The sequence below is a fragment of the Lathyrus oleraceus genome, chromosome 4, assembly GCF_024323335.1.
Source record: "Lathyrus oleraceus cultivar Zhongwan6 chromosome 4, CAAS_Psat_ZW6_1.0, whole genome shotgun sequence".
In the NCBI taxonomy this organism is placed as follows: domain Eukaryota; kingdom Viridiplantae; phylum Streptophyta; class Magnoliopsida; order Fabales; family Fabaceae; genus Lathyrus; species Lathyrus oleraceus.
This window is the reverse complement of record NC_066582.1, coordinates 46729852-46744840: the sequence shown is the minus strand read 5'-3', so window position 1 is coordinate 46744840 and position 14989 is coordinate 46729852. Positions and strand designations below refer to the sequence as shown.

The 14989-nt window shown below is 24.2% G+C and overlaps 3 protein-coding genes across 3 annotated transcripts; all 3 read right to left on the bottom strand.

Annotated features, from left to right (window-relative positions):
• Window positions 1–892: 892 nt before the first annotated feature.
• LOC127073150 (cell wall / vacuolar inhibitor of fructosidase 1) lies at window positions 893–1526 on the bottom strand. Its single transcript, XM_051014273.1, has one exon. It carries the CDS (start codon window positions 1469–1471, stop codon window positions 950–952), a length of 522 nt encoding a protein of 173 aa, XP_050870230.1. The 5' UTR covers window positions 1472–1526; the 3' UTR covers window positions 893–949.
• Window positions 1527–7194: 5668 nt separating this feature from the next.
• LOC127073151 (cell wall / vacuolar inhibitor of fructosidase 1-like) lies at window positions 7195–7834 on the bottom strand. The gene has a single exon (XM_051014274.1). The coding sequence runs from the start codon at window positions 7771–7773 to the stop codon at window positions 7252–7254; it is 522 nt and encodes a 173-aa protein (XP_050870231.1). The 5' UTR covers window positions 7774–7834; the 3' UTR covers window positions 7195–7251.
• Window positions 7835–13529: 5695 nt separating this feature from the next.
• LOC127073149 (cell wall / vacuolar inhibitor of fructosidase 1-like) lies at window positions 13530–14185 on the bottom strand. Its single transcript, XM_051014271.1, has one exon. It carries the CDS (start codon window positions 14106–14108, stop codon window positions 13587–13589), a length of 522 nt encoding a protein of 173 aa, XP_050870228.1. The 5' UTR covers window positions 14109–14185; the 3' UTR covers window positions 13530–13586.
• Between the last annotated feature and the right edge of the window lie 804 nt (window positions 14186–14989).

Below are 14989 nucleotides of genomic sequence, written 5' to 3'. Positions count from 1 at the left end.
TGTGCTTGCTTATGTGTCAATGTTAAACCATTAACATCTAAGGTGGAGCCTTTTGGGTCAGCATTTAGGAATTGAATCCATAGTGCATAATGTCGAGTTTTACTACAAGTTTGGTTCACAACATGATAATTAATAATGTCAATGACTTCAACGTTGTAAATAAAATTAAAAAAAGAAAAGAAATTAGATACAACACGAATTTATAAAATCAAAAATGAATGAATGAAAATTGAACCAACAATTGTACTTTATTTATAATAGAAATTCTTTCATTGCTTTGTCAAAAGGGCTTAAATTTATCCATTCATTTTAGACAACTAACACTTATCATTTTTTTTTCTAACCGGTATTTATTAATTTAATATTTAAATTAAACCAATTATTGTTTATAGTAATATGTCCTTTTTCTAACTAAATATTTTATTAAAAATTATATGACTTGTTTTCAATCAAATTTCTATTTTAATTAGTTTTTAACTTAGATCTATAAAACAATATGAATACATTGAATTGTGATGCTAAAATGATATAAAATACAAAACTAATAAGTTTCTTATCTTAAATTTTGAAGTTAATATTGATATCAATTTTCTTACAAAGGTTCTAACAATATATATATATATATATATATATATATATATATATATATATATATATATATATATATATATATATATATATATATATATATATATATATATATATATATATATATATATATATATATATATATATATATATATATATATATATATATATATATATATATATATATATATATATATATATATATATATATAATATTTAAGTTTTTTTGAGATTTTAAAACAGAAAACAAAGTTGTCATCTGCGATAGAAATCAGGTGCTTTACCAATGACATAATTTAGTCTCTTGAAAAATATGTATAATATTTATTTAAATTTTATTGAAAGATTTTGATTAAACAAACTAGAGCAACAATCTACATATAGCCGATGTTATGGCAGATGCATCACGCACTACATTGTTTTCAGCTGTGAGTGGTGATTTTCCAGAGAAGCCATTCTCACAACCATTGGCTTCAATAGCAGCATCATTTGCAGCATCTACTGCAAACTTAGGGTCTCCTTTTTGCAAAGCTTCGGTTGCTTGTGGAACATCTGCTACCAAAATTGCATTGTATTTATCAGCACAAGACTTAAGTGCTACCTTTTGAGCGGGAGGAATACTTCCTTTAAGTTGATTGATTTTGTTTACTGCAATGTTTGCTCTGCTCTTTATAACATTAACCATTATTAGTGCTAAACCATTCACATCTGCGGTGGAGCTTTTTGGGTCTGCATTTAGGTACTTAATGCATAATGCAGAATTTGGAGTCTTACTACAAGTTTGTCGGACTGTATTAGCATCGTTTGGTTCAATAACTCGGGAGTGAGTTACAACAAGAGTGGTGCACAAGATGAGAACCAATAATGTCAATGATTTCAACATTATGAAGTTTTTTTAGAATGAGAAAAGGAATTAGATGCAACACAAGTTTGTTGATTCAAAAGAGAATGAATGAAAATGGAACACCCGACTGTACTTTATTTATAATAGAAATTATTTCATTGCTTTATCAAATAGGCTTAAACATATCCATTTATTTTAGTCAAAACATATATCACTTTTTTGTCTAAGCGTTATTTATTGATATAATATTCAAATTAAAACAAATTATTGTTTATAGTAATATGTTATTTTTTAACTAAATACTTTTTTAAATATTATCAGGACTTAAACTTATCCATTCATTTTAGTCAACAACATTTATCACTTTTTTGTCTAAGCGTTATTTATTGATATAGTATTCAAATTAAAACAAATTGTTGTTTATAGTAATATGTTATTTTTTAACTAAATACTTTATTAAATATTATCAGGACTTAAACTTATCCATTCATTTTAGTCAACATCACTTATCACTTTTTTTGTCTAAGCGTTATTTATTGCTATAGTACTTAAATTAAAACAAATTATTGTTTATAGTAATATGTTATTTTTGAACTAAATACTTTATTAAATATTATCAGGGCTTAAACTTATCCATTCATTTTAGTCAACAACACTTATTACTTTTTTGTCTAAGTGATATTTATTGATATATAGTATTCAAATTAAAATAAATTATTGTTTATAGTAATATGTTATTTTTTAACTAAATACTTTATTAAATATTACCAGGGCTTAAACTTATCCATTCATTTAGTCAACAACACTTCTCACTTTTTTCTAACCGGTATTTATTAGTGTAATATTTAAATTAAAACAAATCAATTTTAATAGTAATATGTCCTTTTTTTAACTAAATATTTTAGTTAAAATAATATGATTTGTTTTCAATCAAATTTATATTTAACTAGTTTAATTTTAATTCTATAAAACAATATGAATACATTGAATTGTGATGATAAGATGATATAAAATACAAAACTAATAAGTTTCTTTTCTTTAAATTTGAAGTTAATATTCATATCAATTTTTCTTACAATGGTTCTAACAACAAATATATATATATATATATATATATATATATATATATATAATTCAAGCTCCCTAAAACATTCTAGATTCTCAGCACCAATGTATATGAATAAGAAGGTATTAATAGTAATGAATGATTGAGATTAATATTTCTTGTTTTAATGTTTTTTTACTCTATTTAATTTTTTTCTTAAGAATACTGATTTTCCAATATAAATTAGGGTATATCTTTATAAAAATATATGGGGTGAATAATATAGGGTGATTACTAAATAGATAGTATCCTTAACAAATTTTTAAAAATAATGTGTAGTATTATGGTAAATGTTTAAATATAAAACTTTAATGATACTTTAGTAATAAATAAGTATTATTAATAGTAAAAACTAATATTAAAAAATAAATTATAAATTTAAGTACAATAAGGAGAAATTGGAAATTTTGTATTAAATTGTAAAACAAATAAATAATTTTTTTATAATTTTAAGTACAATAATTCTTATTTGGAATTGTTTGAATATACAATTTTTTTTAAATGTTGAATAATTATTAATGAAGTTTTAAAAAAATAATAAAATAAACTAGATATTAAAATATAACTAAGACAATACCTACTCTATTAGGGATGATAGTTGAACCCGTATTTAATGAGTATCCGCAAAAATTATCCATAATTGTAAGGTTAAAAATTCAAAAAATAGATACAATAATGAACATAAATAATTATTTACTAAAACAAATGGATATGATCTTAATACGGATATCTTAGTATTCACCCCACCTCATATTCATATAATATATATATACAAATATGTATATATATGTATATATATATATCAATTTTATTAAATGCATTAATTTTAAACTTGTAAGCATTTTAATATAAAGATTTGTTTATTTATTAACTCAATAATAATATCCTTTACTTTTTTTAATCCTTTAATTGTTTTAATATTATTAAAATTTTAAAATAACATAATAAATAAATAGATACATTTTTATTAAGGAAATGAGTGTAAACATGTATGGATATATAGTTATCCATAAGTATATGTGTTTGGGCACAAAGATTCTTTTAAACTACATAACTTAAAATTTATTGCACTTTGTATAGAGCAAATTGATTATTCATTTTTCTCATAAATATTTAATTAACAATAAAATATATTAAATAAAACTTCTACAATACAAGTAAATATTATAAATTAAAAATAAAAATTATTTAATGATGTATTTAATAAATTACTCATTTTAAACTTTTACATATAAGGTAAACTATAACTATTTGATTCACAAATTTTTTAGAGTAAACTATAACTATTTGATTCGCAAAAATTGAAAAATTGAAAAAAGGATTCATATAATTGCAATATGTTATCTACTTTGAACAGTTAAGAAATATATAATTTAACAAAATAAGTTATTTAATGTTATAAAGAAAATAAATAACATTTAGATTAGTCACTTTATTTAAGTTTAATCCTTTTTATATAATTGTAGTGGAAACTGATGTAAGAATTTTAATAATAATATAAATAATATTTTATTTATAAATTTAATTATGAAATTATTTGTAGAAAATTACGTTTTTGTTTATAAAATATTTATTTGTAGTAAATGATGTTTAACTATTTTTTAACATTAATACAAAATTCTAACTATAATGCACAAATTGTTAATATATATCAATACTATTAAAATTATATATAAGTTTAGTGGTAATTAAAATTCTTAATTTATAAATAATATTTTATTTATAAATTATCAATACTATTAATAACTTAATTAAAATAATTTGCAGTTATGACAAAAATAAAACACAAATATAAAAATAAATTAGGTTTAATTCTTTAATAATATGTATTAATAATTTATTTATTAAAATTGCAATTAAAAAAGTTGTTAAAATTTGGTAGGTGGGGTTACTGTTTTTAAAAATACATTAATATATAGAAGAGGAACTAGAAATATCAACTAATTTGATTTATTATTTTCATTCAATCTTTTATTGCCATTCAATTAATATTTTCTTATTTTTATTCAATTATTGTTCCTAGAAAATAATATAGATATTGATGGTAGAAATTGAATGATAAGTTTCTTATTTCCGTTAATTAAAATTTTCCTTATCCGAAAGTCCATTGTAGGAGTAATTTTGGTGTTAGTTGTGGGGATCTTTGTCGAGATAGCGATGGTAGTTGGCTTGGTGGCTTCCATAAGCCCCTTTGCGAGTGTGCTAACATATTGACTGAATATTAGGTTGTCCTTGTTAGTCTTGAGTTTGCTTGGAAGAAGAATTTTAAGAAAACTATTGTGCACGTTGATAATAAAAGTATTGTTGATTCTCTGACTTATGTGGTTATGGACATCAATCAAGACTCCTCTATTGCTAGTCACATCTTTCTCCTTCTCCACAACTTTAAAGAAGACATTTTCAAGCATGTCTTTAGAGAAACCAACAAGTGTACTAACTTCTTGGACAAGTTGAATCTTCCTAGTGCCATTGAGGAAATTTGGATAGATATTTTTTCGCCTGAGCTCAAGCAGTAACTTGTTAATGAAAGTGGTGTTTCTGTTGTTAGGCCCTTAGCCTAGTTTGTGTTTTATTTTATTAAGTAAATAAAACTAAATTTGGCAGAGTTTAATAAGTGATTGTTATATCGCTTCTACTAGTTATTTTTCTTTATTATTCCTTTGTTTATGTACACTTTATCTTCGTTTGAGAGCCATTTTATGCTTGGTGGTTTGTTTTTTATGTTTTCAGGCTTGAATAAGTGTATCAAGTGAAAGAGGAATTAAAAGGAGCGAGATGCGAGAAAACGGAAAAATTGCGAGAATTCTCCATACTTTTTCCATAGAGCTACTACGAGTGGCCGTAGCAGCTGCTACGGGCCATAATATTCAAGTTTTCATTCCTCATACTTTTGTCGGAGGCCTGCTACAGATGATCGTAGTAGCTGTTACAAGTCGTAGTAGGCGCCCTTTTCTTTATTTCCTTTGATCCAGTTGTCTTTCCATTGTCCTTTGGGATTTCTTTTATTTTCTTTTTTAATAAACCCCTTTTATGTGGATTGAACTCTCAATTGATGCTATCCACATTGAGAACTCTCTATAAAATCTGATGGATTGAATGAGTTTCAATCATTTATTGCCTTAGTTTACATATTACAAACCTAGTTTCATTTTGCAAGTTTTATTTTATGTTCATTGTAAGAGTTGTACTAAAGTCTCTTTGGAGTTTTTTCTTCTTATTGTAATTCAAGTCATTTTGATTTCAATCAGGTTATATTTATTCAATTGCTTTTGATATCATCTTTATCATTAATCATGCATGCTTGTTTAATATGTGCTTTATTTATGATATTTCTCACTATGAGTGAGTAGTTCTCTAGGGACTAAGGGTCATGATACTTGTCTCGTAACGTATCTAAGTGAATCTGTACGAATTGATTACGAGAAATTTGTTTTACATTTTATTTTAGAATCTGAATTTTTAAAACCTTGTCTTTTACGAAAGTAAAGATTATCTAGGTATTGATCATACATTGGAAGGGTACTTTTGATACTCGAGAGCAGATTACTAAAAAACTGAGTACGAGTCATGAGAGTGTTCGAACTAAGTTGAGAAAAAATCAATTTTTTTTATAGTTGTATGATAATTGATCTCGAATGAATAACTCGGGATTGCAAAATTAGACAAATTATTTTTCCTAGACAGAACAACACGCTGACAAAAGTAGGTGTTGTCGAATTTTATCTATTTTCTATAATCATTTAAATTTCTCATAATTAAAACTAAGGATAGTTTGGATATATCTGAGCAAGAATTATGAATCCTATGTCCTCTTTGTTTTATATTTTTTATCAAATTTAAATTCAACATGTTTTTACCCAAATCCAACTTTTGATCGCTATAGATTTACATCGATAGTCGTGTGCTTGCTTATGTGTCAATGTTAATCCATTAACATCTAAGGTGGAGCCTTTTGGGTCAGCATTTAGGAATTGAATCCATAGTGCATAATGTCGAGTTTTACTACAAGTTTGGTTCACAACATGATAATTAATAATGTCAATGACTTCAACGTTGTAAATAAAATTAAAAAAAGAAAAGAAATTAGATACAACACGAATTTATAAAATAAAAAATGAATGAATGAAATTTGAACCAACAATTGTTCTTTATTTATAATAGAAATTCTTTCATTGCTTTGTCAAAAGGGCTTAAATTTATCCATTCATTTTAGACAACAACACTTATCATTTTTTTTTCTAACCGGTATTTATTAATTTAATATTTAAATTAAACCAATTATTGTTTATAGTAATATGTCCTTTTTTTAACTAAATATTTTATTAAAAATTATATGATTTGTTTTCAATCAAATTTCTATTTTAATTAGTTTTTAACTTAGATCTATAAAACAATATGAATACATTGAATTGTGATGCTAAAATGATATAAAATATAAAACTAATAAGTTTCTTATTTTAAATTTTGAAGTTAATATTGATATCAATTTTTCTTACCAAGGTTCTAACAATATATATATATATATATATATATATATATATATATATATATATATATATATATAATATTTAAGTTTTTTTGAGATTTTAAAACAGAAAACAAAAGTTGTCATCTGCAATAGAAATCAAGTGCTTTACCAATGACATAATTTAGTCTCTTGAAAAATATGTATAATATTTATTTAAATTTTATTGAAAGATTTTGATTAAACAAACTAGAGCAACAATCTACATATAGCCGATGTTATGGCAGATGCATCACGCACTACATTGTTTTCAGCTGTGAGTGGTGATTTTCCAGAGAAGCCATTCTCACAACCATTGGCTTCAATAGCAGCATCATTTGCAGCATCTACTGCAAACTTAGGGTCTCCTTTTTGCAAAGCTTCGGTTGCTTGTGGAACATCTGCTACCAAAATTGCATTGTATTTATCAGCACAAGACTTAAGTGCTACCTTTTGAGCGGGAGGAATACTTCCTTTAAGTTGATTGATTTTGTTTACTGCAATGTTTGCTTTGCTCTTTATAACATTAACCATTATTAGTGCTAAACCATTCACATCTGCGGTGGAGCTTTTTGGGTCTGCATTTAGGTACTGAATGCATAATGCAGAATTTGGAGTCTTACTACAAGTTTGTCGGACTGTATTAGCATCGTTTGGTTCAATAACAAGGGAGTGAGTTACAACAAGAGTGGTGCACAAGATGAGAACCAATAATGTCAATGATTTCAACATTATGAAGTTTTTTTAGAATGAGAAAAGGAATTAGATGCAACACAAGTTTGTTGATTCAAAAGAGAATGAATGAAAATGGAACACCCGACTGTACTTTATTTATAATAGAAATTATTTCATTGCTTTATCAAATAGGCTTAAACATATCCATTTATTTTAGTCAAAACATATATCACTTTTTTGTCTAAGCGTTATTTATTGATATAATATTCAAATTAAAACAAATTATTGTTTATAGTAATATGTTATTTTTTAACTAAATACTTTTTTAAATATTATCAGGACTTAAACTTATCCATTCATTTTAGTCAACAACATTTATCACTTTTTTGTCTAAGCGTTATTTATTGATATAGTATTCAAATTAAAACAAATTGTTGTTTATAGTAATATGTTATTTTTTAACTAAATACTTTATTAAATATTATCAGGACTTAAACTTATCCATTCATTTTAGTCAACATCACTTATCACTTTTTTTGTCTAAGCGTTATTTATTGCTATAGTACTTAAATTAAAACAAATTATTGTTTATAGTAATATGTTATTTTTGAACTAAATACTTTATTAAATATTATCAGGGCTTAAACTTATCCATTCATTTTAGTCAACAACACTTATTACTTTATTGTCTAAGTGATATTTATTGATATATAGTATTCAAATTAAAATAAATTATTGTTTATAGTAATATGTTATTTTTTAACTAAATACTTTATTAAATATTACCAGGGCTTAATCTTATCCATTCATTTTAGTCAACAACACTTCTCACTTTTTTCTAACCGGTATTTATTAGTGTAATATTTAAATTAAAACAAATCAATTTTAATAGTAATATGTCCTTTTTTTAACTAAATATTTTAGTTAAAATAATATGATTTGTTTTCAATCAAATTTATATTTAACTAGTTTAATTTTAATTCTATAAAACAATATGAATACATTGAATTGTGATGATAAGATGATATAAAATACAAAACTAATAAGTTTCTTTTCTTTAAATTTGAAGTTAATATTCATATCAATTTTTCTTACAATGGTTCTAACAACAAATATATATATATATATATATATATATATAATTCAAGCTCCCTAAAACATTCTAGATTCTCAGCACCAATGTATATGAATAAGAAGGTATTAATAGTAATGAATGATTGAGATTAATATTTCTTGTTTTAATGTTTTTTTACTCTATTTAATTTTTTTCTTAAGAATACTGATTTTCCAATATAAATTAGGGTATATCTTTATAAAAATATATGGGGTGAATAATATAGGGTGATTACTAAATAGATAGTATCCTTAACAAATTTTTAAAAATAATGTGTAGTATTATGGTAAATGTTTAAATATAAAACTTTAATGATACTTTAGTAATAAATAAGTATTATTAATAGTAAAAACTAATATTAAAAAATAAATTATAAATTTAAGTACAATAAGGAGAAATTGGAAATTTTGTATTAAATTGTAAAACAAATAAATAATTTTTTTATAATTTTAAGTACAATAATTCTTATTTGGAATTGTTTGAATATACAATTTTTTTTAAATGTTGAATAATTATTAATGAAGTTTTAAAAAAATAATAAAATAAACTAGATATTAAAATATAACTAAGACAATACCTACTCTATTAGGGATGATAGTTGAACCCGTATTTAATGAGTATCCGCAAAAATTATCCATAATTGTAAGGTTAAAAATTCAAAAAATAGATACAATAATGAACATAAATAATTATTTACTAAAACAAATGGATATGATCTTAATACGGATATCTTAGTATTCACCCCACCTCATATTCATATAATATATATATACAAATATGTATATATATGTATATATATATATCAATTTTATTAAATGCATTAATTTTAAACTTGTAAGCATTTTAATATAAAGATTTGTTTATTTATTAACTCAATAATAATATCCTTTACTTTTTTTAATCCTTTAATTGTTTTAATATTATTAAAATTTTAAAATAACATAATAAATAAATAGATACATTTTTATTAAGGAAATGAGTGTAAACATGTATGGATATATAGTTATCCATAAGTATATGTGTTTGGGCACAAAGATTCTTTTAAACTACATAACTTAAAATTTATTGCACTTTGTATAGAGCAAATTGATTATTCATTTTTCTCATAAATATTTAATTAACAATAAAATATATTAAATAAAACTTCTACAATACAAGTAAATATTATAAATTAAAAATAAAAATTATTTAATGATGTATTTAATAAATTACTCATTTTAAACTTTTACATATAAGGTAAACTATAACTATTTGATTCACAAATTTTTTAGAGTAAACTATAACTATTTGATTCGCAAAAATTGAAAAATTGAAAAAAGGATTCATATAATTGCAATATGTTATCTACTTTGAACAGTTAAGAAATATATAATTTAACAAAATAAGTTATTTAATGTTATAAAGAAAATAAATAACATTTAGATTAGTCACTTTATTTAAGTTTAATCCTTTTTATATAATTGTAGTGGAAACTGATGTAAGAATTTTAATAATAATATAAATAATATTTTATTTATAAATTTAATTATGAAATTATTTTGTAGAAAATTACGTTTTTGTTTATAAAATATTTATTTGTAGTAAATGATGTTTAACTATTTTTTAACATTAATACAAAATTCTAACTATAATGCACAAATTGTTAATATATATCAATACTATTAAAATTATATATAAGTTTAGTGGTAATTAAAATTCTTAATTTATAAATAATATTTATTTATAAATTATCAATACTATTAATAACTTAATTAAAATAATTTGCAGTTATGACAAAAATAAAACACAAATATAAAAATAAATTAGGTTTAATTCTTTAATAATATGTATTAATAATTTATTTATTAAAATTGCAATTAAAAAAGTTGTTAAAATTTGGTAGGTGGGGTTACTGTTTTTAAAAATACATTAATATATAGAAGAGGAACTAGAAATATCAACTAATTTGATTTATTATTTTCATTCAATCTTTTATTGCCATTCAATTAATATTTTCTTATTTTTATTCAATTATTGTTCCTAGAAAATAATATAGATATTGATGGTAGAAATTGAATGATAAGTTTCTTATTTCCGTTAATTAAAATTTTCCTTATCCGAAAGTCCATTGTAGGAGTAATTTTGGTGTTAGTTGTGGGGATCTTTGTCGAGATAGCGATGGTAGTTGGCTTGGTGGCTTCCATAAGCCCCTTTGCGAGTGTGCTAACATATTGACTGAATATTAGGTTGTCCTTGTTAGTCTTGAGTTTGCTTGGAAGAAGAATTTTAAGAAAACTATTGTGCACGTTGATAATAAAAGTATTGTTGATTCTCTGACTTATGTGGTTATGGACATCAATCAAGACTCCTCTATTGCTAGTCACATCTTTCTCCTTCTCCACAACTTTAAAGAAGACATTTTCAAGCATGTCTTTAGAGAAACCAACAAGTGTACTAACTTCTTGGACAAGTTGAATCTTCCTAGTGCCATTGAGGAAATTTGGATAGATATTTTTTCGCCTGAGCTCAAGCAGTAACTTGTTAATGAAAGTGGTGTTTCTGTTGTTAGGCCCTTAGCCTAGTTTGTGTTTTATTTTATTAAGTAAATAAAACTAAATTTGGCAGAGTTTAATAAGTGATTGTTATATCGCTTCTACTAGTTATTTTTCTTTATTATTCCTTTGTTTATGTACACTTTATCTTCGTTTGAGAGCCATTTTATGCTTGGTGGTTTGTTTTTTATGTTTTCAGGCTTGAATAAGTGTATCAAGTGAAAGAGGAATTAAAAGGAGCGAGATGCGAGAAAACGGAAAAATTGCGAGAATTCTCCATACTTTTTCCATAGAGCTACTACGAGTGGCCGTAGCAGCTGCTACGGGCCATAATATTCAAGTTTTCATTCCTCATACTTTTGTCGGAGGCCTGCTACAGATGATCGTAGTAGCTGTTACAAGTCGTAGTAGGCGCCCTTTTCTTTATTTCCTTTGATCCAGTTGTCTTTCCATTGTCCTTTGGGATTTCTTTTATTTTCTTTTTTAATAAACCCCTTTTATGTGGATTGAACTCTCAATTGATGCTATCCACATTGAGAACTCTCTATAAAATCTGATGGATTGAATGAGTTTCAATCATTTATTGCCTTAGTTTACATATTACAAACCTAGTTTCATTTTGCAAGTTTTATTTTATGTTCATTGTAAGAGTTGTACTAAAGTCTCTTTGGAGTTTTTTCTTCTTATTGTAATTCAAGTCATTTTGATTTCAATCAGGTTATATTTATTCAATTGCTTTTGATATCATCTTTATCATTAATCATGCATGCTTGTTTAATATGTGCTTTATTTATGATATTTCTCACTATGAGTGAGTAGTTCTCTAGGGACTAAGGGTCATGATACTTGTCTCGTAACGTATCTAAGTGAATCTGTACGAATTGATTACGAGAAATTTGTTTTACATTTTATTTTAGAATCTGAATTTTTAAAACCTTGTCTTTTACGAAAGTAAAGATTATCTAGGTATTGATCATACATTGGAAGGGTACTTTTGATACTCGAGAGCAGATTACTAAAAAACTGAGTACGAGTCATGAGAGTGTTCGAACTAAGTTGAGAAAAAATCAATTTTTTTATAGTTGTATGATAATTGATCTCGAATGAATAACTCGGGATTGCAAAATTAGACAAATTATTTTTCCTAGACAGAACAACACGCTGACAAAAGTAGGTGTTGTCGAATTTTATCTATTTTCTATAATCATTTAAATTTCTCATAATTAAAACTAAGGATAGTTTGGATATATCTGAGCAAGAATTATGAATCCTATGTCCTCTTTGTTTTATATTTTTTATCAAATTTAAATTCAACATGTTTTTACCCAAATCCAACTTTTGATCGCTATAGATTTACATCGATAGTCGTGTGCTTGCTTATGTGTCAATGTTAATCCATTAACATCTAAGGTGGAGCCTTTTGGGTCAGCATTTAGGAATTGAATCCATAGTGCATAATGTCGAGTTTTACTACAAGTTTGGTTCACAACATGATAATTAATAATGTCAATGACTTCAACGTTGTAAATAAAATTAAAAAAAGAAAAGAAATTAGATACAACACGAATTTATAAAATAAAAAATGAATGAATGAAATTTGAACCAACAATTGTTCTTTATTTATAATAGAAATTCTTTCATTGCTTTGTCAAAAGGGCTTAAATTTATCCATTCATTTTAGACAACAACACTTATCATTTTTTTTTCTAACCGGTATTTATTAATTTAATATTTAAATTAAACCAATTATAGTTTATAGTAATATGTCCTTTTTTTAACTAAATATTTTATTAAAAATTATATGATTTGTTTTCAATCAAATTTCTATTTTAATTAGTTTTTAACTTAGATCTATAAAACAATATGAATACATTGAATTGTGATGCTAAAATGATATAAAATATAAAACTAATAAGTTTCTTATTTAAATTTTGAAGTTAATATTGATATCAATTTTTCTTACCAAGGTTCTAAATATATATATATATATATATATATATATATATATATATATATATATATATATATATATATATATATATATATATATATATATATATATATATATATATATAATATTTAAGTTTTTTTGAGATTTTAAAACAGAAAACAAAAGTTGTCATCTGCAATAGAAATCAAGTGCTTTACCAATGACATAATTTAGTCTCTTGAAAAATATGTATAATATTTATTTAAATTTTATTGAAAGATTTTGATTAAACAAACTAGAGCAACAATCTACATATAGCCGATGTTATGGCAGATGCATCACGCACTACATTGTTTTCAGCTGTGAGTGGTGATTTTCCAGAGAAGCCATTCTCACAACCATTGGCTTCAATAGCAGCATCATTTGCAGCATCTACTGCAAACTTAGGGTCTCCTTTTTGCAAAGCTTCGGTTGCTTGTGGAACATCTGCTACCAAAATTGCATTGTATTTATCAGCACAAGACTTAAGTGCTACCTTTTGAGCGGGAGGAATACTTCCTTTAAGTTGATTGATTTTGTTTACTGCAATGTTTGCTTTGCTCTTTATAACATTAACCATTATTAGTGCTAAACCATTCACATCTGCGGTGGAGCTTTTTGGGTCTGCATTTAGGTACTGAATGCATAATGCAGAATTTGGAGTCTTACTACAAGTTTGTCGGACTGTATTAGCATCGTTTGGTTCAATAACTCGGGAGTGAGTTACAACAAGAGTGGTGCACAAGATGAGAACCAATAATGTCAATGATTTCAACATTATGAAGTTTTTTTAGAATGAGAAAAGGAATTAGATGCAACACAAGTTTGTTGATTCAAAAGAGAATGAATGAAAATGGAACACCCGACTGTACTTTATTTATAATAGAAATTATTTCATTGCTTTATCAAATAGGCTTAAACATATCCATTTATTTTAGTCAAAACATATATCACTTTTTTGTCTAAGCGTTATTTATTGATATAATATTCAAATTAAAACAAATTATTGTTTATAGTAATATGTTATTTTTTAACTAAATACTTTTTTAAATATTATCAGGACTTAAACTTATCCATTCATTTTAGTCAACAACATTTATCACTTTTTTGTCTAAGCGTTATTTATTGATATAGTATTCAAATTAAAACAAATTGTTGTTTATAGTAATATGTTATTTTTTAACTAAATACTTTATTAAATATTATCAGGACTTAAACTTATCCATTCATTTTAGTCAACATCACTTATCACTTTTTTTGTCTAAGCGTTATTTATTGCTATAGTACTTAAATTAAAACAAATTATTGTTTATAGTAATATGTTATTTTTGAACTAAATACTTTATTAAATATTATCAGGGCTTAAACTTATCCATTCATTTTAGTCAACAACACTTATTACTTTATTGTCTAAGTGATATTTATTGATATATAGTATTCAAATTAAAATAAATTATTGTTTATAGTAATATGTTATTTTTTAACTAAATACTTTATTAAATATTACCAGGGCTTAAACTTATCCATTCATTTTAGTCAACAACACTTCTCACTTTTTTCTAACCGGTATTTATTAGTGTAATATTTAAATTAAAACAAATCAATTTTAATAGTAATATGTCCTTTTTTTAACTAAATATTTTAGTTAAAATAATATGA

Excerpts from the sequence above, each read along its gene's own strand:
- LOC127073149 (XM_051014271.1), bottom strand. The coding sequence starts at position 14,108 with ATGTTGAAATCATTGACATTATTGGTTCTCATCTTGTGCACCACTCTT.
- LOC127073151 (XM_051014274.1), bottom strand. The coding sequence starts at position 7,773 with ATGTTGAAATCATTGACATTATTGGTTCTCATCTTGTGCACCACTCTT.
- LOC127073150 (XM_051014273.1), bottom strand. The coding sequence starts at position 1,471 with ATGTTGAAATCATTGACATTATTGGTTCTCATCTTGTGCACCACTCTT.